General features: G+C 67.1%; 3 protein-coding genes across 13 annotated transcripts in view; 2 read left to right on the forward strand and 1 right to left on the reverse strand.

Moving 5' to 3' along the window:
- MROH1 (maestro heat like repeat family member 1) overlaps positions 1–3,723 on the forward strand; it is a 38,661-nt gene extending 34,938 nt beyond the window's left edge. For 6 of the 10 annotated variants that reach the window (XM_084907210.1, XM_084907213.1, XM_084907211.1 and 3 more), the window contains 9 exons: positions 603–740; positions 1,048–1,162; positions 1,521–1,667; positions 1,829–2,017; positions 2,290–2,445; positions 2,521–2,655; positions 2,735–2,837; positions 2,902–2,967; positions 3,393–3,620. In XM_084907210.1, coding sequence (XP_084763336.1) covers positions 603–740; positions 1,048–1,162; positions 1,521–1,667; positions 1,829–2,017; positions 2,290–2,445; positions 2,521–2,655; positions 2,735–2,837; positions 2,902–2,967; positions 3,393–3,478 — 1,135 coding nt within the window. In that variant the 3' untranslated portion in view covers positions 3,479–3,620. Of the gene's footprint in view, positions 1–602; positions 741–1,047; positions 1,163–1,520; positions 1,668–1,828; positions 2,018–2,289; positions 2,656–2,734; positions 2,968–3,392 lie in introns of those variants that run through there. The other 4 variants (XM_084907207.1, XM_084907208.1, XM_084907209.1 and 1 more) reach the window with 3 other exon arrangements.
- A 19-nt stretch (positions 3,724–3,742) lies between these two features.
- On the reverse strand, positions 3,743–22,572 carry BOP1 (BOP1 ribosomal biogenesis factor). 2 transcript variants are annotated; one of them, XM_084907222.1, is made up of 16 exons: positions 22,330–22,572; positions 20,485–20,676; positions 15,738–15,827; positions 6,489–6,643; positions 6,223–6,340; positions 6,047–6,148; positions 5,766–5,978; positions 5,533–5,694; positions 5,380–5,460; positions 5,236–5,305; positions 5,024–5,156; positions 4,767–4,947; positions 4,394–4,682; positions 4,231–4,315; positions 4,003–4,110; positions 3,743–3,936 (listed from the first exon to the last, which is right to left on the reverse strand). In XM_084907222.1, the coding sequence occupies exons 1-16, from the start codon at positions 22,429–22,431 to the stop codon at positions 3,783–3,785; spliced, it is 2,235 nt and encodes a 744-aa protein (XP_084763348.1). In that variant the 5' UTR covers positions 22,432–22,572; the 3' UTR covers positions 3,743–3,782. The 2 variants fall into 2 exon arrangements, with proteins under 2 accessions (XP_084763348.1, XP_084763349.1); XM_084907223.1 differs by having other exon boundaries at positions 15,738–15,781; positions 20,463–20,676.
- SCX (scleraxis bHLH transcription factor) lies at positions 6,616–9,876 on the forward strand. The gene is made up of 3 exons (XM_084907253.1): positions 6,616–6,714; positions 6,746–8,809; positions 9,552–9,876. Exons 2-3 carry the CDS (start codon positions 7,718–7,720, stop codon positions 9,588–9,590), a joined length of 1,131 nt encoding a protein of 376 aa, XP_084763379.1. The 5' UTR covers positions 6,616–6,714; positions 6,746–7,717; the 3' UTR covers positions 9,591–9,876.
- Positions 22,573–22,574: the final 2 nt, after the last annotated feature.

Here is a 22,574-nt window from a genome sequence, read left to right on the forward strand (position 1 = left end):
TGTGGTTCTGAGGACTCTGCCAAACCGTGGGCCAAAGGCTTTACCGGGAGGCTCTGCAGGTGCAGGCCCACTGCTCTCCCCCAATCCTGAACTGAGCGCTTCTGCCTGAGCTGGGGGCCTATCCCAGCGAGAGGGGCGGATACTGGATTCCAACTGGTCCCTGGGCCCTCCTGCGGGGCTCTGGTTGGGACACCAGGCACGGCCCAACCTACCATCTGCGACTGGCCAAGCGGGTGGGCAGCACCAAGCATTTTCTACGAGCTGCTCCGACTCCTGGTGGCCATGTGTCCTCGGAGCAGGCTCTCCATCACTCGCACGGCAGCCCAGGTGACCCCTGGGAGTGGCCTGGGCCCCGCCTGCTGTCCCTTCCTGCAGGATGTGGGGGCCTCTGAGTGGGGAAGGCTGTACACATGGGGAAGAGGCTTGAGGTGAAGGCACAGCTCTGAGGGTCCAGGCACAGGAGTGGGGGCAGCAGTCTTCACAGAGGGTCTGGAGCCGCCTGGCTGTGCCGAGTGTGGGGGGGAGCTGGCGGGTGTGGGCTGCACAGCCATGACACTTGTGTGCGTGGGGGGCAGGGCTGAGTGCAGCTGCCTGTCCCCCAGCTCTGCAGTGGATGCTCTGCGGACCGTGCTGCTGCGGGGTGGCAGCGAGGCTGTGGTGCAGCGTGTGGAGCTGGAGGGGGCCTGGGAGCTGCTGAGCACCCCCACAGGCCATGAGGATGGGGTGGCCCGGCTGGCCAGGTGAGCACTGGGCAGCTCCTGTCAAGGCAGTGGCTAGGGGCCCTGGACCCACAGGGAGGCACACAAGAGTGCCCCCTAGCAGTGGAGTTCCCGAGTCTCTGCCCAGCCTGAGAGCTGGTATACCCTGGGGCCCACATGGGCCTCCCTCTGGCGTTGGGGGTTGAGGGGGGAGCACAGGTTCCTGGGACTGAGGGCTCAGATGTGCAGGGTGGAAGAGGCCCCACCCATTCCATGGGGGAGTTGGCCCAGGATGGGCTCGGGGGTGGCCCAAAGCCCCACCCTTGCATGGCGTGGCCTCCTCCCCCAGTGCCATGGCCAAGTTTGCAGGCCCCCGGCTGCCCCTGGTGATGAAGGCGCTGCTGGGCGCACACAGCAGTGTGTACGAGGCCCAGAGGGTCACCTCCACAGCCTTCCTGGCCGAGGTAGGTGCTGCTTGCTATGATGGCTAGGGTCCTGGAGGGGGGCAGCCCCCAATGGCTGGCACTGACTGACCTCACCCAGCCCCCTGGGCCACGTCTGGTGCCACCCCTGCTGTCAGTAGCACTGATGGTGCTGACAACTTGCCCAGGCCACACCGTGGGGCCGGGTGGGCTGGGTCCAGAAAGTGGGAAAGAGGACAGGGAAGGCCTTTAGCCCAGCGTGGCCCTTAGCTGACCTTTGTAGCACCCACTTCACAGTGGCCTGGGACCAACTGCCCAGCAGAGCACTGAGAGCGCTGGGGAGGGGCCAGGCCAGGGTGTGAGCCCCTAGGACGGGAGGTCACAGCTCCTCTGCCTCCAGCTGCTCACCAGCAATGTGGTGAACGACCTGATGCTCCTGGAGTCCCTGCTGGACAACCTGGCCGCCCGGCAGAAGGACCCCTGTGCCAGTGTACGGCGGCTGGTGCTCCGCGGCATGGCCAACCTCGCCTCCGGCTCCCCCGATAAGGTGAGCTGCCCGCCGGCCGCTGTGGTCCAGGGATCCAGGCAGGTGGGGGGTGCGTGGAGGTGGCCTGGCCAGCCTGTGGGGGGTCTGGTGATTGTGTGAACGATGTGACAGGCCCCAGGGCCTGGTGACCTGGGACACAGCTGAGTGCAGGCCGCCCCCAGGTGCGGACCCACGGCCCCCAGCTCCTGACAGCCATGATCGGCGGGCTGGACGACGGGGACGACCTGCACAGCCTGGTGGCCCTGGAGGCCATGGCCAGCCTGGCCAAGCTGCTGGACCTGGTGGAGCCCGAGGACCTGCGCACGGTGCTGCTGCACACGGCCATCCGCATCCGGCCCTTCTTTGACAGCGTAGGCGGGCGGGGACGGGAGGGCACCCACTCCCAGCCAGGCCCCTGCTCCCGGCCCTCCTGCTGCCTCAGCCTCAGCCTCGGCCTCAGCCCCACCTGCTCCCTGGGTCACCCTGGCGCCTTCCCAGTGCTCTGCTGGCCTGGCCCCACCTCTGCTCCGGCAGGTGGGCAGCACCCACAGCACAAGGACAGGATGTGGAGGGGAAGGGCCCAGGGCTTGGTGCTGTGGCTGGCAGGGCTGGGAATGCCCAGGTGACACCTCTGTCCCCCCAGGAGAAGATGGAGTTCCGCTCTGTGTCCATCCGCCTCTTCGGGCACCTCAACAAGGCCTGCCACGGGGCCTGCGAGGAAGTCTTCCTGGAGCAGGTGGTGGGGGGCCTGGTGCCCCTGCTGCTGCATCTGCAGGACCCCCAGCCCTCTGTGGCTGTTGTGAGTGGCCGGCGGGGGGGGGGGGGGGGGGGGCGGGCGGGGCTGGGACGGCAGGCGCTGAGTGCTGCCCCACAGGCCTGCAGGTTCGCCCTGCGCATGTGCGGCCCCAACCTGGAGTGTGAGGAGCTGGCAGCCGTCTTCCAGAAGCACCTGCAGGACGGCCGTGGCCTGCACTTTGGGGAGTTCCTCAATGCCGCCTGCAAGCACCTGGTGAGGGGGTGGGCGTGGGGTGCGTGAACTGCACGGTGTGGCCGCTGGGGTGCTCCTGACTGGCTGGCGGCCTCTGCAGATGTGCTACTTCCCTGACCTGCTGGGCCGCCTCGTGAGCACCAGCCTGTTCTACTTCAAGAGTAGCTGGGAGGAGGTCCGCGCGGCGGCCCCCATGCTCACAGGTGAGTGCCCCCCTCTCTGCCCCTCCCCGGGCCTCCCTCCCCTGACCCCAGCCCCTGCCCACAGGGTTCCTGGTGCTGCACGTGGAGCTCCAGCAGCAGGCGCAGGTGGACCTGGAGCAGCTCATTGCAGGTGAGCAGCACCCGCCCCCCAAGGTCAGGGCCCAGGGGCCCCCTGCTACCCCCACCTATCTGGCTGCACAGGGCTCCCACTGACCCTGTGGGCACCAGGGGGGAGTAAGTGATTTTCCTGGATTTCAAGGATTTTTTCCCTGTCACTGGTGACCTCATCGTCTCTAGTAATTCACGGAAACTTCTTAACTGTTCCAAAAGAGCTTAAAAAACACTAAAAAAGGAAAAACTATCTTTCCGTTGGCTCCCGAGCCCTCCCAGCAGAGGCCTGCCTTAGGAGGGTGGTAGGCGGGTGGCCCCACGCACCGGGTGGGGAGTGCTCATGGGTCCTGCGCCAGGAACGGGGTGGGCGAGTCCGAGCACTGCCTGAGGGGGGGCCCTGGCTCAGGGGCCACGGGAGCCCCAATGCAGCTCCTTGTCCCCCAGCCCTCCAGCTCCTACTCAAGGACCCAGCCCCCAAGGTGCGAGTGAAAGCTGCCGAGACTCTGGGCCGCCTGGTGAAGTTCGCCTGAGGCTCGGCACGCTGTCGCCCACGAGCAGCACCGCCAGGGCGGGCCTGGGCCTCGGCCTCAGAGCGCCTGCCCGGCCACGCGGGACCAGGCAGGGCGGCAGTCTGGCCCCTCCCCCCGCGCCCAATAAAGCTGTTCGCTCCTCAGCAGGACTCGTCCACCCCCTTCCTTTCCTCGGGGGCAAGTCAGCTGGCCCCCCACGGGGAAGACTGAGTTCGTGAGCGTGGGGGTAGCTAGTCAGCAACTCAAACACAAGGCCACAGCCCGTCGGGAAGAAACATCTCTATTGCGGGTCTCAGGCCAGCTTCTAGGAGAAGAGGCGGACGGTGCCATCAGCCCCCGAGGAGAAGACCCATGGCTGGGTAGGGTGGAAAGCAACGTCCAGCACGCCCAGGTCTCGGGTCAGCGTGTGCCCCCTCAGCACCTTCACGGGCACCAGCAGCGGGTTCTGCAGCAGGTCGCTGTGGGAGAGGAGGGTTCAGACAGGGCGGTCCCCGGGGCGTCCCTGGGGGAGGGTCAGCACTTACTTGTACACCATCCCGTGGCAGACGATGACGCTGCCGTCGTCCGAGCCGGACGCGAAGAGCGGGTACCGGGGGTGGAAGGCCACCGCCCGCAGGGCCTTCTTGTGGTGCCTGGAAAGGGGACCCGGGTGAGGGCAGGTGGGGGAGGGGGCGTGGGGAAGGCCCGGCGATGGCAGCCCTCCCGCCTGCACACGCACACACACGCACACACACGCACGTGCAGGGCCTCACCTCAGCACTCGGTAAGGCCTGGTGGAAAGGTCCAGGTCAAACCACACCAGCTTGCTGTCGTAGCTGCCGCAGATGAGGTTGTCACCTGGAGGCAGACGTGGTGGTGGGAACCTGGTGCTGACGATGCCACCCACGGGGTGTCTCCCTCAAGCCCCCCCCTCACCTGCAGGGTGCACAGCCATGCTGGACACCCACTTGCAGTTGGGCATCAGCTTCTTGGTGAGCTCCTGGCGCAGCAGGTGGTACAGGCGGACGCTGCGCTGGGAGGCCACCAGCAGGAAGGGCCGGACGGGGTGGAAGGCCACGCGCTGCACCTGCCCGTGGCTGCGGCGGAAGGGGCTCTGGCTGCGGCGGCGGCTCAGCTGGTGGATCAACACTTGGGTGTGGCCCTGGGTGGCCAGCACCACGGCCATGTAGTCCCCACGCCCGTGCCAGGTCACCTGGGTCACTGGCTGCAGGAGGTGAGGTTGGCTGAGCAGGCCCTCCTCTGCACCCCCACCCACGCCCGCCCACGCCCCACACTCCGAGCCCCACACCTTGTCGTGGCAGATACGCAACCTCAAGCCCCCCTGGCGCTCCTCCTCTGAGGCTTCCAGCCAGCGGGCGGGCTGCAGCGCAGGCTCTTCGGGAGGGGTGAAGGTGCCCAGCAGCTGGTCCGTGCTGCCCACTACCAGCCGGTCCCCCAGAGCTGGGTTCAGCAGCAGCACCGCGTCCTCCCTGTAGGCAGAGCCGCTCAGACAGGGGCCCTGCTGCCCCAGCTCCCCCCCGCCCCCCGCCCCAGCCTCACACTTACACGGCCACGGCCACCAGGCAGATGGTGGGGTTGGGGTTCCATGACACGCTCTTCACCACGCCCCCCACGGGCACAGTCCTCATGCAGCGGGCAGTAGCCACCTCCCAGAGCCGCACGGAGCCGTCATCTGAGCCTGGACACAGCAGATAGGCCCTCAGCACCCACCCTCCCACCCAGGCCCCCATGCTGGGGTTCCCCCACTTTAGGCCCACCTGAAGCCAGCCACTGGCCCCCCGGGGAGACACTGAGGCAGCGGACGAGGTCGCTGTGGCCCCTGTAGACCTGCAGAGAAGGGCAGTGAGGACCGAGGACAGGGGCAGTTCCCAGGCCTGTGCTCCCCCCCCCCCGCTGCTCACCAGGGCCTGGCACGTGGGGAAAGGCTGCAGGTCCCGGGGGCGAGGCAGTTTGGGGATGAGGTCTTCAGGGTCCACATTCACCTGAGGCAGGAAAGCACGCGGTCACCGTGTACCCCTCCCCCCAGTCCCCGGCCCAGGAGTGCCGCCTCGTACCCTCATCTTGCGCTGCCGCGGGCACAGATAGAGGTCCAGGCAGCGCTCGAAGCGCTCATGGATGAAGCGGCTGTAGGCGGGCACGGCCCGGAGGCTCGGGAACTTGCGTGGCAGGAAGTTGAGCTTCCGCTCACTGGGCTCCTGCTGCTCCCAGGCCAGGCTCTGTGGACACGGGGTGAGGGCTGAGCTGGGGCCAGGACCCGGGACACAAGCCCCACCTGAGCCAGACCCACCTCCTCCTCGCTGGGCAGGTACTCGGGGGGCGGGTTGTAGGACTCGGCGTGGCCCGGCAGGGCCAGCTTGGGCGCCGGCACATGCATCTTGTGACGACCCAGCACGGCGTTGGGGTCCTCCTGGGCCCACAGGTCATAGAAGCTGGGGGCAGTGTCCCGGGGCCGGCGAGGCTGGATCCAGCCCATCTTGATAGCGTGCACCATGCGAGACACCTGCAGACAGACGTGGTCAGGGCAGGGCGGGGCGGGCGGAGTGGCCGCACCTGGAGGAGGGCACCCACCTTCTCCTTCTCCACCAGGGATGGGATGAAGCTGCGCTTGTCGGCGGGGCGGTTGGTCACCGGGTGGATCATGAGGTCCCCACTGAAGAAGTCCACGGCCGGCTGAGGAGACGAGCACAGGCTGTGGCCAGGTCCCCGCAGGTGCCCCGACCCCGGGGCCAGCCACAGCCACCTACCTCATACGGGTCGAAGCTGGCATCCCCAAACTGGCCCCTCTGCAGCCGCCGCACCAGGGCCACCTGCTCATCTGTCAGCCGCAGGTCGTGCCCGGTCATCCGGTCCTGCACTGTGCGCCTGGGGGACCGCCCATCAGAGCCCAGCTCCCCGCGCCCCTCCCCCTCCCCCTTCCCCCTCCTGTCCCCGCCCCTCTCCCCCCTCCTGTCCCCGCCCCTCTCCCCCCTCCTGCCCCCGCCCCTCTCCCCCCTCCTGCCCCCAGGCTCACCAGTAATCAGGGTCGTCTATCTTGTCCAGAAACTGGTCCAGCTCGTCGCGGGTCCGCACGGGCTTATAGATGCGCCTGCCATCCAGGTCGTAGCCCACGTGCGGGAAGTCATCGTACCACTGCAGGGGCACGTTGCCCACCGTGTTCCGCACGTCCTGGGGAGCAGGAAGCAGGGCCGCGCTGCAAACCCACCGTGCCACCCCCCTTTCTAGCCCCTCAGAGACAGGCGAGGGGGAAGGGCGGGAACCAGGGGACAGGCCTCAAGGCAGGACCAGGCACCCTGACACGTGCCTGCTCTGGGGCGTGACGTGGCACAATGGCCAGGCTGCCCCCCTTCAGCCCACAGAGGCTCCGGAGCTGCACCTCACATTTTCCACTGAAGTGGTGCCGACCCTGAGCCCCCCCGGATTCCCTGGCCAAGGCTCTGGAGCCACAGACAAGGGTGAGCTCATCGCGTGGGCTCCCTCCCCTGGCAGGGCCTGAAGCAAAAATGGGCAGCCACAGGCCGACCCCTCCAAGGGGAGGCAGAGGCCACTGCAAGCTGCGTACAGGCGTGCAAGGACCCCCAGCTGCCCCCATTCTGTCGCCACCCCCGTGGGCAGAGCAGCCGCATTCCTGGACACACATTCCTGGTCAAGGCCCCTGCCAGCCACCACCCTCCCTCCACCCAGCACCGAGTCTGCTGCCCAGGCGCCGCTTCCTGCAACAGTAGCCACAGGGGGAGGGGCCGGAGGAGAGTGAGCCCAGCTGGGAGCCCCGGCCCTTGCAGGACAGAACCCTCTGCACCTGCCCACCGGCCAGCACTCCCAGCACGGGCACCGTGTGCCCGCTCAGCGCCAGGAACGCCCTTCCTTCCCTGCAAGGGTGGGGCCTCCAGGGCCCCCAGGTCCACACGGACATTTCTGAACTGGACAGACCCTCGGGGGTATCCCAGGGCAGGGGGTGTGGATGGGCGTGCGGAGGCTTCTCCAGAGAAGGGGCATGAGCCAGGAAGCGGGGGTGGGAGATGGGGGGTGTCCAGGCAGAGGACACAGCTTGTGCCAGACCTGGAGGGTACAGCTGATGCCAGGTGGGGGCAGGTGCAGAGGAGGCTGTGTGCCACCAGGGGACCCCACATGTCAATGTTGGGGGGAGGGTTCCAGGAATTGGGGCTGAACTGTGTAGCTCCTCAATAATCCTCTGTGCCCCCCCCCCCCACCGCCTGCCTGGCACAAAAGGCCCAAGTGTACATGGGACGGAGGGAGGGAGAGAGAGACAGACAGGGTGTGGCCAGGCGCCGGGGCCAGGGCAGCTGGGTTAACTTGGTCATGCCAGAGAACCAGGCTGGGGTCGTGGGGCCCCTTGGACCCTCCCGCCCTGCTGAGGGGGAGCGAGGGGGCTGCACAGCACAGCCCACACCCGCCCAGAAGCGGGCCCCCACCTTCCCGCATCCCCCAGAGGCAGCAGGATGCTGGGGGCCACGCCAGTGCCCCTTCCGCGCGGCGCCGCCGGGAGGCGAAGGGACGCAGGGCCCCAGCTCCGCGGCCTCCAGGGGCGGGGAGGCGGGCGGGGGCGGGGCCGCGAGGGGGAGGGGCCGCCGCCGCTATAAAGGCCGGGCCCGCCGCCCCACTCCGGCCCGGGACGCACACGTGCGCGCGGTGCTGCAGCCGCCACCGTGGGCGCCCCGGACGCGCGCCTCCCCGGCCCGGGCGCCTGCCCACGAGGCGCGGCGGCATGCGCTGCGCGCGGAGGAGCTGACGGCGTGCCCGCCGGCCCTGCCCCTCGCCATGCTGCGCTCGGCGCCGCCCGGCCGCTACCTGTACCCGGAGGTGAGCCCGCTGTCGGAGGACGAGGACCCGGGCAGCGAGAGCTCGGGCTCCGACGAGAAGCCCTGCCGCGTGCACGCCGCGCGCTGCGGCCTCCAGGGAGCCCGGAGGCGGGCCGGGGGGCGCAGGACCAGCGGCGGCCCGGGCCCCGGAGGCCGGCCCGGCCGGGAGCCCCGGCAGAGGCACACGGCGAACGCGCGCGAGCGGGACCGCACCAATAGCGTGAACACGGCCTTCACGGCGCTCCGCACCCTCATCCCCACCGAGCCGGCCGACCGCAAGCTCTCCAAGATCGAGACGCTGCGCCTGGCCTCCAGCTACATCTCGCACCTGGGCAACGTGCTGCTGGTGGGCGAGGCCTGCGGCGACGGGCAGCCTTGCCACTCGGGGCCCGCCTTCTTCCACGCCGCGCGGGCCGGCAGCCCCCCGCCGCCCCTGCCGCCCCCGGCCCGCGACGCGGAGAATGCCCAGCCCAAGCAGATCTGCACCTTCTGCCTCAGCAACCAGAGGAAGCTGGTGAGTGTGGACGCAGGGCACCACGGAGAGGGCCTGAGGAGGACCTGGAACCCTTACCTCCAAACCACCCTGCGGCCCACACCTGCTGGGCAGAGGCAGGGCCAAGGGGCAGCCCCTAGCAGCACCTGCAGCCCAAGGGGAGGGAGGAGGCTAGGCTGGAGGCGGCAGGGCCAGCCTCTGTGCGTCCCCAAGCAGGTCCTCCGGGGACCAGAAAGGCCCCCAGGACCAGGGGGTCTGAGAGGCAGGCACCCCCTGGAGCACTGCTGGGCTCTCTGCCTCCACAGGGCGGGAGGGAGCAGGAAGGGCCCTGGGGCCAGTTGCCAGGCGACAGCCCCTGCCCTGGCCTAAGGCCTGTCGGGCACCTGCTGTCCCTCCCGTGGCCCTGGGCTGCCCACCCAGACGGGCCGTGGGTCTGGAGGCAGGAGGCTGGCGGGGCTGGGGGTGAGGGCCCGCGGGGCGCGTGATTTACAGCTCCTGCTGTGCTGGGGGCACCGGAGAAGCAGGGTGAGCGGGAGAAAATACAGCTCGGCTTTCCCCAATCCCCACTTCCTCTCCAGACAGCACGCGCGAGCTCCTGGGGCCTGAACATCTGGGAAATTTAATTTTACAATTCCGGCTGCGCAGCAGTGTGCTCTCCTCCCGCTGCCCGGGGAAGCGGGGCGAGCGCGAAGGGGGCTTCCCTGGCCCGCCAGCCCGCGGGCGCAGGGTCTCTGCCGGGCCCTGACACTCCCTCCCTCTGCAGAGCAAGGACCGGGACAGAAAGACGGCGATCCGGAGCTAGAGGCCGAAGCCGCGGCGACCGGAGAGCCGAGGACCTGACGCGGGCACAGGCCTCCGTGCGGGCACCACAGGCCCGCTCCGCCTCCGGAGCGAGGGGGGCCCACGGAGAGACAGGTGGCGACGGGACTGAGCTGGCCACAGCACTGCCCAGGCCACTGGAACTGTCCACGCTGGCTTCCTCCCTGGGCTTTCTTTGGTCACTACATGTTGGCATCTTGTGTCTTTGATATGATAATATAAAGTCTGGAAATTTTGTATAATTAAAAACAAAACCGTATCCTCCAAAAGGGTCAGCGTCCATCCTGGCCCAACGCCGTCCTCCTGAGCTGGAGGCACCAGTTCCCGGGAGGCCCCACCCGCCAGGCCTCGGGGCGGCCCCACCCTCCCAGGCCCAGGGCACAGTGGGGCGCCCCCTCCCGGGCACTGGGCCTGGGGGACAAAGGAGACCAGAGCGGGGAGGACAGGGCTGGTGGTGCCAGGGCTTCCTGGGGGCCTCAGGGCCTCGGCACTTCAACCTGGGACCATGGAGCCCCAAGAAATGGACGTGTGGGGGAGCTGGGTGAGGGGCACTGCCTGGCAGAATGGGTCCCCAGGCCAGGCCAGGAGGCAGCCCCTGCATGCACCCGGGGTGCACCCCGTCCCGCCCAGCCCTGCACTTGGCCCACACGGGAAGGACCCTTAGCCACTACCCCGTGTGGACCCAAAGTGCCATCTGCCAGCGAGGAGGGCGGCGGGCCTCCCAGGGCTGTGCAGCTGGCTCGCCATTAAAACCCGCAGGTGACAATTACAGCTGGGGGCTGTGAGCCCGAGGGCTCAGCGGAGAAGGCGGCCCCTCCCCTACCGGAGCCAGCAGCCTGGCTGCGAGTGTGAGGAGCCCAAAGGGCGACAGCAGCCCTGGGCCTCAGCCCTCCGTGCCCTCGCCCTCGGACATGCCCTCCTGGGCCCCGGGAGCGGCCAGGTGCTGAGGCTCACGTGGGCAGCCCAGCGGGGCAGGGCCCGAGTGCCCTCCCCTGCATGGACGGGCTCCAGGGAAGTGTGGAACAGGAAGCAGTGGTGTAATTCTGGAGGAAATTCTCAAAGCCAGAGCCATTAAGGGCCAGAGGGGGGCTGTGTCCAATCTGATAGAAATATAACAGGATAAAAAGTCACAGCGGCAGGTCCACTCAGAGAAACCCAACCCCAAATTTCCTCTCCCTAATCCTGAAGGAGCCACAGCTGGCCCAGGGCGGGCGAGGGCGCGCTCGGTCACTGCGCCAGCCCCCCACCCGCCTGCTGGGAGCAGGGGCTCCGGGCCCGCCTGGGGACTGAAAAAGGCTCCCCTTCCCCTCCCGGGACCCCAGGACCCCAGGAACTGGCCCTGGGGAGGCTGGCAGGCCGTGCTCGGGAGCCTGGCACCCTCGCGGCACCGGCACCATGCAGGCTGTGGAGGCTCCGGGCACACGCCTCTCGTCGCCACACCTGGGCCAGGTCGGGGGACAAACCTCCGTGAAAGCCCGCCGGGCCATGGGCAGCCACTGGCCTGCCTCGCGTCACCAGGTCCCCGTGGGGAGGGCACGCAGCGAGGCCGGGATAATATCCGAGGAGCAGGGCAGACGGAAGCAGGAGGGGGCGGCAGGGGGCTCAGGAGGGGAGCAGCGGAGGGGCCCCTGGGCGCGTGCGGAGGAGGGCGTGTGGAGGTGGGAAGTCAGTGGGAGGACAGGCCTCTGGGAGGGTCCCCAGGGCCCAGCTGGTCGGGTGCACGCGGGCCAAGCCCTCTGCCGCCGCGCCTATGACTCCAGCAGCGGCTGCAGCTTGGCTGCCTCGGGCCTGGGCAGCGGGCCCGGCTGCTCCCTGAGCTGCACCAGTAGCAGCGGCTGGACCGCCAGCCAGCGGGGGGAGGGGGAAGAGCGCTCCGTCACCCTCCACTGCTCCAGAAATTCAAACCAGACTGGGCGGCCCCACGCTCGTCCCCTCGGCTGCTCGGCCCGCCGGGCCGGGGGTGGCAGGTGCTCCCGCCCACCGCAGCCCTGCTTCCTTCCCTCCCGCCGCTGGCCGGCGGGGACAAAGGCCCGGGCTCGGTGTGCCCCACAGGCATCTGGAGAGGCGGCTGCAGGCCCCGTGCGGCCCCCGCCTCTGCGGGCCAAGCTGGACTGGACTGGAAACACTCCCATCGGCCTGGGCTGTCAGCTCCCTGTCCCCGGCCCGGGGAACGAGCTGCTGGCGGCACCACATGATTCATCACCAGGCCGCCTGCGCCCGCGGCCAGCCGGCCCCCACCCTGCTCAGCACCTGCGTCTGCCAGGAAGCACATGTGACCCCGCGGGTGAGCACGCCAGCCCCTCCGGGTCAGGCCCTGTGCTGCAGGCCGGGCCGAGGGCACAGGCGCCGGCCCCGCTCTCCCGGCTGCTCTGCCCCAGGGACGCCCCCTCGTCCGTCTGTGGGAGCCCGGGCAGGTCCCCAGCCCAGCGGCACGGGACAAGGCGGCCAGTGGCTGCGTGCGTGCGGCGGCAGCGGCGGCGACGGTTCCGCCCGATGAGCCCACCCCTCCCCCTCCCCAAAGTGGCTGCAGCTGTCAGGACCGCAGATTGGAACTGCAGGTACGCTGGCCGGCTGCCACCGCCCGTCTGTCTGCGAGGGAGGAAGCCGGCCCACCTCTGGAATCCTTCACTCGCTCCTCGTTCCCTCTCCACCTGTCCCCCGGGAGCGCGGGGTCAGCCGCCCTCGCTCCGCGCGCTCTTCCCGGCCTCTCCGATTACAATGCGGCCCTGTTCGCAGCCGGCACGAAGCTCCCGCCTGTCTTGAGGCCGGCCTTCCTGCTCCGTCCTCGGCTCCTCGAGGTGTCTGATCTCGGTGCCCGGCTCACCTGCTGCAGGGACCCCAGAGGCAGCAGGCGCCCTGGTCCTGGGACCAGGGGCTAGAGGGAGCAGGGTGGGAGCAGCCAGAGCCCACTGACCCTCCCCAGCTCCTCGTGGGCGCCCGTTACGTCTGGACTCAGGAGCAGGCAGCTCTGCGACACCAGCCCAGGCACCCCACACTCAGTGCGTCCATCCGTCCGTCCGTCCCTCACAAGAGCCAGCAGACACTTGTCAACACAGGGCCCACCACGCTCACTGCACGCCCCCACCTGCTCGGCTGTGGGGGGAGCAAGTCCGTGCCCAGGGGGTCTGAGAGAGAAGACAGCCCTGCTCCCAGGTCCGCAGATACTGAGACCCCGACCCCCGGCCCCTCTGTGGGCTGACCCGGGTCCAGGGAGAGTTGCCAGGGCGGTGCAGGCTCTGGCCCCTCACTGAGTGTCAGGGCCTGTTCTGAGCCACACAATTCAGAGACAGAGCAGCCCTCATCCTGGGAGCTGCGCACAGGCCTGGCCCCCCTCCTGCAGAGCCCCCCAGCCCCAAGCAGGGCCCTCACTGTCCCTGCCTGAGCCACAGCCCTGCCAACCTCCCCACAGAGCTTGCCTCCCAGGGTCACACCTCTGGAAGGAGGCCCTGCCCACACACCCCTCCCCCGCCCAGGCTCCCAGGGCCAGGGAAAGTGGCTCTCAGTGGGCACCCAGCAGGCTGGGGCCCTGCAGCCACCTTCGCCTCGGCTGCTGCACAGACCCAAGACCCGCTGGGCGCCAGGGTGCTCACTGCACACCTGAGGGGCCAGGACACCAACTCCCTCCTCGCCAGCCCTGCCCTGCCTGCCCCCCGAGGCTTCTCTCCAGCAAGAACGGCTCCTGGGAGCACCAGGCCCGGGGCAGGGGGCCCGGCTCAGAGCCGGAGGGGGCACAGGCACCGGGCAGCCTGCAGTCATGACCATCACTGCCCCCGAGCCCTTCCGCCTCGGACAGGGCCGAGGCCGTGGGTCAGCCGTGCGGCCAGTGCCCTCCCAGGAGAGGCAGGGACCAGGCCGGCCTGGCAGCGGCCCCGTCCGGGGCTGGCCGGGCGCAGGCGGCCTGTGAGGCTGAGACACCAGCAGGCTCGGCGCTGGGCGTCCCACAAACAGCTCAGAAACCCGAGCCGCCGGCTCGGCTGCCAGCGCCGACGCAAGCGCTCTGAGTGCGCGGCCGGCGGGCGGCGGCGGGCGGGGCCAGGGAGCGAGGCCGCCAGCGCTGGAGGCAGCTGCCGGTTCGGTAGCTCGGAGAAGCCATTAACGGCGTTTGGCGCGAGAGCAGAGGGGATCGCGGGTTCTGGACGCAGACAGGCCCGGCTGTCCCTGTGGGGCTGAGATAGCTCCGAGCCGAGGGGGGCCGGGCCGAGGAGCCGGCCAGCCACAGCCCTGCCCCCACCCCGGCCTGGGCGCAGCGGCTGGCCTGGGCCCGGGGTCCTCCCCGCCCTCTGCCCGAGTTCACGGCGGCCCTGACCCCTCACCCTGCAGGGGCCTCCCGCCCACCTTTTCCTCAGTTTCTCCGGCTGCTTAAACAAAGAGGAGGGGCAGCGCTGAGACCGCCAGCCCCCTCCCCGCACCCCTCCCCCACCGGGCCCTGGCGGCTGGATGAGATCACGTCTGTGAGGTGCGGTGCCCTGGAGAGGGGCGAGGTGGACACGTGGGGGCTGGGCGGACGGGCCCACAGGCTCCGGGGCTCCCCACACGCCGGGACCCGCCAGGACCAGCGCCGCCCGGGGCCTTGGCCCATGAGCTTGGGGAAGGGGCAGCGGGTGAGTCCTGAGACAGGACCAGGTCTCCCGGGAAGGCAGACGGCACCGAGCCAGCTGGGGCGGGGGAGAGGGGGAGGGGCGGGGGGCAGGCCCAGCCAGAGGGCCCAGAAGCCCCCAGCCCCGGCCTCAACTCTCGACCCGGCGACGGGCAGGGCAGGCCCGAGTGGGGGGAGACCGAGGGGGGAGGCTGCGCACGGAGGCTCTCCCAGGAGCCTGCCCACCGCCGAGCGGGTCCTGGCACCACTGCCACCTCGCGACGCGGGAGAACGGCGGCCCTGGCCAGAGCGGCGGTCACAGGTCCTGGCTCACAGCCGGCAGGCACAGCCCGGGGGCGCCAGGGTCTGCACCCTGACCCTGCGGTCACCTGGCCGCACCCACACGCGCCCCAGCTCCAGGGCCTCCTCCCCAAGCCCACCCAACACTGCTCCGACGCCGGAGACAGAGCCACAACCCCTCAGGGGGGGAGCCGCGGGCCCCCAAGCACCCAAGGGGCACCCGTTCCCGGCGGCGGGGGCGCCCACGGCTCCCGAAGGCGGCCCGGCCGGGGCTGCTCTGGCAGCAGAGGCGGCAGCGGCTCCGCCTGTCACTCAGCCGCCATATGGGATCCTCATCTCGGAGGAAGCGCCCGCAGCCCCCGCAGTGGCTCCGGGACAGCAGCGCCCCTCCCCCAGGTGGGAGGCCCCTCCCCCGCCTGCACTCCATTTACAATCATCATCGATTTCTCAAAATTCCGAATATAAAAAAGTAGCCGACAGGATGTGGCTGCCGACAGCCAGAGCCCCTGGGAGGGGGAGGCAGGCAGGGAGCCGCTCCGATGGCCCCCCTTCGCCGCGCCCGCTGCTCCGGCCAGGAAACCAATTTATTTTGTTTTGTCTCTGTTCTCTGAACGCACGGAGACCGGATCGGGCGGACAGCCAAGGCTCCTGCAGCCGCTGCCAGCAGAGCCTAGGATGGGGGTGGAAGCAAGTGGGGGGCCGCCCTCCCCAGGCCTGGCCGCCCCGACAGGCGCAGGAAGCGCTCCTGAGCCACGGTCCTGGCCCCCCAGCCTCAGGCTCACCTGACGGAGGGACCGGGAGGGGACAGGTGGACGAGGACACGGCCACCGGGGGCTCCGAGCTCCCAGCTCCCCGCCCGCCCGCCCGCCCATCGGGACTTCTGGACCCAAACGGAGCCCCCTGGCCCCACATCACACGGTCCCCACTCCCCTCCCGACTGTGAACTTGAGGCCACCAGACCCAGGGGCCTGGCCCAGCCTGTGCCTGAGGACCTGGCGCCAGGGCTGCTGCCCTCCCCCCTGGGCGCTCGAGACAGGTGCCCGGTGGCGGGGTGACAGGCCTGGGTGGGTGGGGACCGCCAGCCGGCGTGCCCGTGGCGTGCCAGCCCCCCACAGGGCCAGGCACAGGCTGGGCCGCGCACCCCTCCCCCCGCGATGACACACACCCCGCAGTCATGCGTCCCAGACCCCAATCGCTCTTCCAGATCCCGAGTGGGGCCGGGGCCAGACGCCCACTCGGCCGCCCGGGGCCTACCTCCTCGTCGGAACTGTCCTCCGCGTACTCGTCCTGGCCCCGCGCTCCGGCCGCCTCCGTCCGCGGGGGCGAGGAGGGGGCGCCCGCGGCCTGTGGGGGAGGAGAAAGAGCCCCCGTGACACCACGCCCTCTGACCCCGGAGGACTCACTGTCCGTCCAGCTGGCTCTGAGGTCACGGTTCCCACCGCCCCCGCCCCTGAGACGCTCCAAAGCAGCCTGGGCCTCAGAAGGAGACCAGGGACACCAGGCCTCAGTGGGCCTTCGGGGGGGGTGGGCCAAACCCAGGCCATGTCCAAGCTCTGGGAGAGGACCCCTGGGTGGGAGGGGGGCGGCCACACCTGGTGCCAGGCCGCAACCAGCCACCAGCACCCCTGAGCCCTGTGACAGGAGAGGGGGCAGCAGGAGCCTGGCCCAATAGTCCCACCACCAGCCCCGCCAGCCCCAGTGCCAGCTTGGGGTCCGGGGCAAAGTGAGGGCTGGGGTCCCACTTGAGGAAGCTGTGGCGCCGTCAGCCACATCCCCATGGCCCCCCCAGACAGCCCCGAGGCACCTGGGCCTGGCCCTCAGGCCCCCGTCCCACCCACCACATCCCTGGCCCCAGGCTGACCCCGTCCACCGGGTCAGTGAGTGGGTGTTGCTGAGCATTTACACCTCAACCTGGAAAACAGATTCCGGCCGCAGGGGGGGGGGGGCGTGCACTGGAGGGGGTGATGGGGAAAACAGTCCGAGCTCGCCCTGGGGGCAGCCAGTAAATGCTGGGGAGCAGGAGCCCCCAGCACAGCCCCCACCCCCGCCCCCTCCCCGGCAGCTCTTCCTCCCGTTTCCCCTCAGCGTGAGGAAGGCGAACCCTAAGTTTCCGCCCGGCCAGGACCCCGCAGAATTCGGTCTCCACGTCCCCCAGCCCCTGCCCCCGCACTGCCTGTCAGAGCGGGTTGGCAAGGCCTGAAGGCGTGGGCGCAGGCGGGATACAGCGGGCGGCCCGAGCCCCTGCCCTTCCAGGCCCAAAGCTCTCTGCCCTTTGTGGCCACGGAGCGCCAGCAGGCACACCTGCCCGGGCCCTGCGCCCGCTGTCTGTGCCTCCCCAATGGCCGCTGCTCACGGCCGCCCACGGCGCCACCGCCACACGCTCCTCAGGGGCCAGGTCCCTCGGCATCAGTGCCACAGGTGTGGCCAGGGACCTGGGCGGGGGGTGCAGAGACACCCTGTCCCGCGGGCAGCAGTGACTCCCAGACTCAGCGCGCAGTCCCCTTGGGGCACCCCCCCCCCCTCCAAGCCCCAATGCTGCAGGGCAGCCGGCAGCCGCCAGGGGGCAGTGCATTAAAGAAACACTCAGTTCAGGAACAAGACCAGAAAGACATAAAACAGAAAGGATGCCAGCACAGAAACAAAGGTCCCTGAACAGCACCCCGGGTCCCCAAGCACCCCCCTCCCACGGTGGTGGGGTACCAGATCCACACGGCCCTGCAGGGGCTCAGGCAGTCTGGCACTGCCCCCTGAACCTGCCCATGGGGCTGAAGCATTACTAGGTCTCACTCTCTCTCTCTTTTTAATATATTTTACTGATTTTTCAGAGAAAGGAAGGGAGAGGGATAGAGAACTAGAAACATCAATGAGAGAGAATCATCGACCAGCTACCTCCTGCACAACCCCCACCAGGGACATGCCCGCAACCAAGGTACATGCCCTTGACCGGAATCGAACCTGGGACCCCTCAGTCTGCAGACTGACGCTCTATCCACTGAGCCAAACCAGCCTCGGCAGCTACTACTAGGTCTCTTGATTGCAGCAAGCAAACTAAAGAAAGTGGGGACTTTTCCACAAAAGATTAAAAAACAAAATAGAGCCCTAGCCAGTTTGGCTCAGTGGACAGAGCGTTGGCCTAGGGACTGGGGAGTCCTGGGTTCAATTCCAGGCAAGGGCACATGCCTGGGTTGTGGACTCGATTGCCAGTAGGGGGCGTGCAGGAGGCAGCCCATCCATGATTTCTCCCTCATCACTGATGTTTCTCTCTCCCCTTTTCCCTTCCTCTCTCAAGGCAATAAAAATATATTTTTTAAATAGAAAATGTCCCCATCCCCATGTAAATAGAAAAGACCAAACCAAACACAACAAGCAGGAAAAGCAGGAAAGGGAAGACGTGGCTTCAGGCACAAACCCCAGGGACGTGGAGCCAAGAGCAGGCAGAGACCCTGGCTAGCCTCTGCTGGGAGATGGGTGAGGCCCCGGGAAGAGGTGAGTGGGGGTGGGGAGGAAGTGGGGGGCTAAAACCAGCCCCACGGAGAGAGAGGACGGGGTGGGTGATCAGGGGAGCCCCAGGGAGAGGACGGAGGCGGACATGGAGACGTGGGAGTGTGGCCTGTCAGTGGCCCAGGTGCAGCCGGCCGGCACCGAGCTCCCAGCAGCTCCTCGAAGGAAGACACTGACACGCTGACAAGAAATCACTGACCGGCTGCCTCCTGCACTCCCCCTACCAGGGATCGGGGATCGAGTCCACAACCCGGGCATGTGCCTGGCCGGTTTGGCTCAGCGGATAGAGCGTCGGCCTGTGCACTGAAAGGTTCCGGGTTTGATTCCGGGTCAGGGAACATGCCCGGGTTTCAGGCTCGATCCCCAATAGGGGAAGTGCAGGAGGCAGCCAATCAATGAGTTCTCCCATCATTAGTGTTTCTCTCCCTCCCTCTCTAGAATCAATAAAAACATATATATTTTTAAAATAGAGTGTGAGGGGCAGAGCTGGAGAGTGTGGCCAGGAGATGGGGCGACTGGCCTGGCAGACAGGGACTCAGGTCAGCAGGGGGATAAAAGATGAGGACAGGGCTGTCACCCCCCGGGCGGGGGGGGGGATGGAGAAGGCAGGGTGCACAGAGGAGAGCGGGCACAAGATGAGCAGGAGCAAGAGTCTCCCACAACACCCAGCCGAGCAACAGGGCGGGTGCCACTGCTCCCGCGGGAAGGGTGGGGAGCAGCCAGCACCCGACCGCGCGGTCGGTCCCTGTCCTCATCCCCACCCAAGGGCGCGGCGCTTCCCCCGAGCGCCCCCTGCCCACGCCAGGATGCCCTCGCTCCCCGCCCGCGGGAAGGACATGCCCGGTAAGCGCACAGCCGTCTCCACCGGAAACGAGAAAAGGGACTTCAGGCTGGACAGGTAACTGGGTTTTAGGGGGAAAGGTGAGTCGAAAGGGAATTCTAGGAAAAGGGATTAAAAAGGACAGACAGAGCAGCCCCGGCCGACGTGGCCCAGTGGTTAGAGTGTGTCCACTCATGCAAGGAAGGGTCTCAGGTTCCATTCCCAGTCAAGGGCGCATACTGGGTTGTAGGTTCGACCCCCGACCCCCGTTGGGGTGCCTGTGGGAGACAACCATTCGGTGTGTCTCTCTCACGTCGATGTTTCTCTCTCTCTCTCTTTCCCTCCTCCTCCTTTCCACAACATAAAAATCAACTGAAAAATACCTTCAGGTGAGGATTTTTCCTAAAGTAAAAAAAGGCATGGGAAAACAGCTGCTCACAACCCTACAGGGCCAAGAGTGTGAAGGCGCCCTCTCCCCTGAGCGCCCGGCGCCGCGGGCACCGGTCTGCGTTCCGGTCCGCCAGGGGAGTAACCTGCACAAGCCCAGGCCTTCGGGGCCAGGACTCAGGGCCGGTGCCCACGGTGAAAGCTGCTCCTCAGAGCATTCTAACAAACGCTGCATTTCCGTTAAATCAGCCCGTCTCCCTGCTGCTAATTAAGAAAGAGTAAGGTGCCAAAACCGGTTTGGCTCAGTGGATAGAGAGTCGGCCTGCGGACTGAAGGTCCCAGGTTCAATTCCGGTCAAGGGCATGTACCTTGGTTGCGGGCACATCCCCTGTGGGGGGTGTGCAGGAGGCAGCTGATCGATGTTTCCAGCTTTCTATCCCTCTCTCTTCCACTCTGTAAAAACTCAATAAAATATATTAAAAAAAAAAAAGAAAAAAAAAAGAAAAGGGGGTGAGGTGCCGAAACCGATTTGGCTCAGTGGATAGAGCGTCAGCCTGAGGACTGAAAGGTCCCAGGTTCGATCTGGGTCAAGGGCATATACCTTGGTTATGGGCACATCCCAGTAGGGGGTGTGCAGGAGGCAGCTGATTGACATTTCAGTCTCATCAATGTTTCTAACTCTCTATCCCTCTCCCTCCTCTCTATTAAAAAAAAAAAAAAAAAAAAAAAAAAAAAAAAAATCAGCCGAAACCGGTTTGGCTCAGTGGTAGAGCGTCGGTCTGCAGACTGAAAGGTCCCGGGTTCGATTCCGGTCAAGGGCATGTACATTGGTTGCAGGCACAACCCCAGTAGGGGATGTGCAAGAGGCAGCTGGTCGATGTTTCTCTCTCATCGACGTTTCTAGCTCTCTATCCCTCTCTCCTCCTCTCTGTAAAAAATCAATAAAATATATTTTTAAAAAATCAATAAAATATATATTTTTAAAAATAAAACATTTAAATAGGAAAAGAAAAGCCAGCCTAGCGACATGGGCTGAGTGAGAGCATCCAGATCTCTCTGGAGAGCGTCCCAGCTTCAAACACGTGGCCCACCTGGTCCCAGATGCATCAGACACGGCCTGGGTTCCTCAGGAAACTGGGAGGAAGCAGTGCAGGGACATGTACACACACACACACACACACACACACACACACACACACACCCGCCCCACGGGCCCAAGGCCTGCAGGTGCTTTCCTTCCGGGACGATTTCACGGAGGCAAGGGAGCCCACGGCAGGGTCCTGGGTCACTCACCTGCTGCCCAGCCATCTTCTCTGTCCTGCCGTGGCCCTCACCACCGCTGGCCCCATCCTGTTCCTCAGTGGAGTCCTCGCTGCTGTCACTGCCAGAATCTTCCAGGCCCGAGTATACACTCTCCTCACTGTCGGAGAGGCCAGAATCGCTGCCGTCCCCGAGGCCAGGAGCACGGGCGCAGAGGAGAGAAGGCTGCAAGGAGCACAGTGTGAATGATGGCTGACCCCACAGCCGCCCCCTTGGCCACACAGGGACCCACAGCTCGTGTGGCCAGCCTCCACGGCCAGGCCAGGCCTTCCTCACAGCCCACCTCTGCCAGCAGCAGAGCCACCCGCCTTGGGAGGGACACTTCCCAGCATCTCACAAGGGAAGGACTGGAAAACCATATCCCCTTCTTAGAACACACCTCCCCTCTGCTCTCCCCCTCCTCACCCACCCGGCACCCAAGGCCCCAGAGCTTTGGGGGCAGGAGGGCAAGGCTTTCCCCCCTGAAGAGCCTTCGTACCCAACCAGGTGGGACAGCAGTGGGTGCAAAGTCTGAAGAACGATAAAAATGAAGCTCGACTTAAAAACAAGATTACCATGCAGCCCCTGGAGGAGAAGACACCATCTCCTCCCTATGGCTACAGCCCGCGCACGGCGAGCAGGCCTGTCACTGCCTTTATTTGTTTGTCTTCGTTTATTATTTATTTCAGAGAGGAAGGAGAGGGAGAGATAGAAACATCAATGAGGAGAATCGCTGATCGGCTGCCTCCTGCACGCCCCCTAGTGGGGACCAAGCGCGACACCCAGGCATGTGTCAACTGGAATCGAACCTGGGACCCTTCAGTCCGCAGGCCGATGCTGTCCCCTGAGCCACACCAGCCAGGGCCCGTCACTGCCTTTAAAAGTGGAACAAGAGCCCTGGCTGGTGTGGCTCCGTTGGTTGGGCGTCATCCAAGCCAATCCATGTTTCTTCTTCCCTCTCTCCCTCCCTCCCTCCCTCTGAAAATGTTTTAAAGTGTTAAAAAGAAAAATAAATTCCTCTTTGGAAAGTGGACTTGCAGACATTTAGGAAGCACCTGAGCGGAGAGCCCTGTTTCCCTGTTCCTCAGTATTTACAAGCCTCTCGCCTCGCCGCACGGCCTGCACGCACGGTACTCCACGGCCCTCCGCTCAGCTTTCCCAGAAGCAAGCTGCTCGTTCCCGACCCTTAGCTGCGCCATCCGGGCAGCAAGTGCCAACGGCACCGGCGGTTTGGGACAGGCCGAGCCCAGCGGTCCAGCAGCCAAGCCCGGCGCCCAGGGCGGCCCTGGTGGGGGGCAGGAGGACGAGCCCCGCCGTGAGGGGAGCCCCGCCCCTGGAGTCAGACCCGGGTCGGGTGACAGCCCCACAGCCCCGCCGGGGATCGGCGGGGCAGCACCGGCGGCCATGCGACCAGGGAGAGCGAGGGGTCCGAGGCCGCGGGCCGCGGGTTCTAGTCAGTTATCCGCACAGCCTCCTCCCTCTTTGCAACGACCTAGCCCGGGAGTGGTGTGTGAACACGGCGGTGCTGAGGGCGGCGGGAGCGGAAACCTCTCTCCCGGCGGGAGGCAGAGCTCCGCGGGGCCGAGAGGCTGCTGCCCGAGGGGGCCGGCTCCAGGGGCCATCTCTCTGCTGCTCATCCCTCCACCCACAGACCGTCCCCTCCTCCCCAGCTTCGGCCGCCCTTGGCGCGAGCGGCGCCCTCTGCCCTGGGCGCCCCCAGGGCCGCGGCCCCGGAGGGCAGACTCCTGCTCACACTCCCGCCCCCGAGCTCGACCCACGCCCCCCGCCACCACGTGGGACCCACGCCGCCCGCTCACAGCCCGTGGCGCCCGCTGTCACCTCCTCGGGCTCTGATTCCGGCTCCGGCTCCTGAGGCCGCTTCCCGGGCCGAGCTCCCTCCGCCGCCGCGCCCGCGCGCCCCGTGCCCCGCGCGCCCACCATGATCCTAGCGGGTCCCGCCACTTCCGGCAGCGACCCGGTCGCGTGGGGCTGAGGGCGGGGTCAGATGCCGCGGAAGGCTCGCTCCGCTCGCTCTGATTGGCCAGGCGCGGCGACGCCATGATGCGCATGCGCGGAGCGTTCGG

The sequence above is a fragment of the Pipistrellus hanaki genome (assembly GCF_964339955.1).
Source record: "Pipistrellus hanaki genome assembly, contig: scaffold_41, whole genome shotgun sequence".
Taxonomy (NCBI): domain Eukaryota; kingdom Metazoa; phylum Chordata; class Mammalia; order Chiroptera; family Vespertilionidae; genus Pipistrellus; species Pipistrellus hanaki.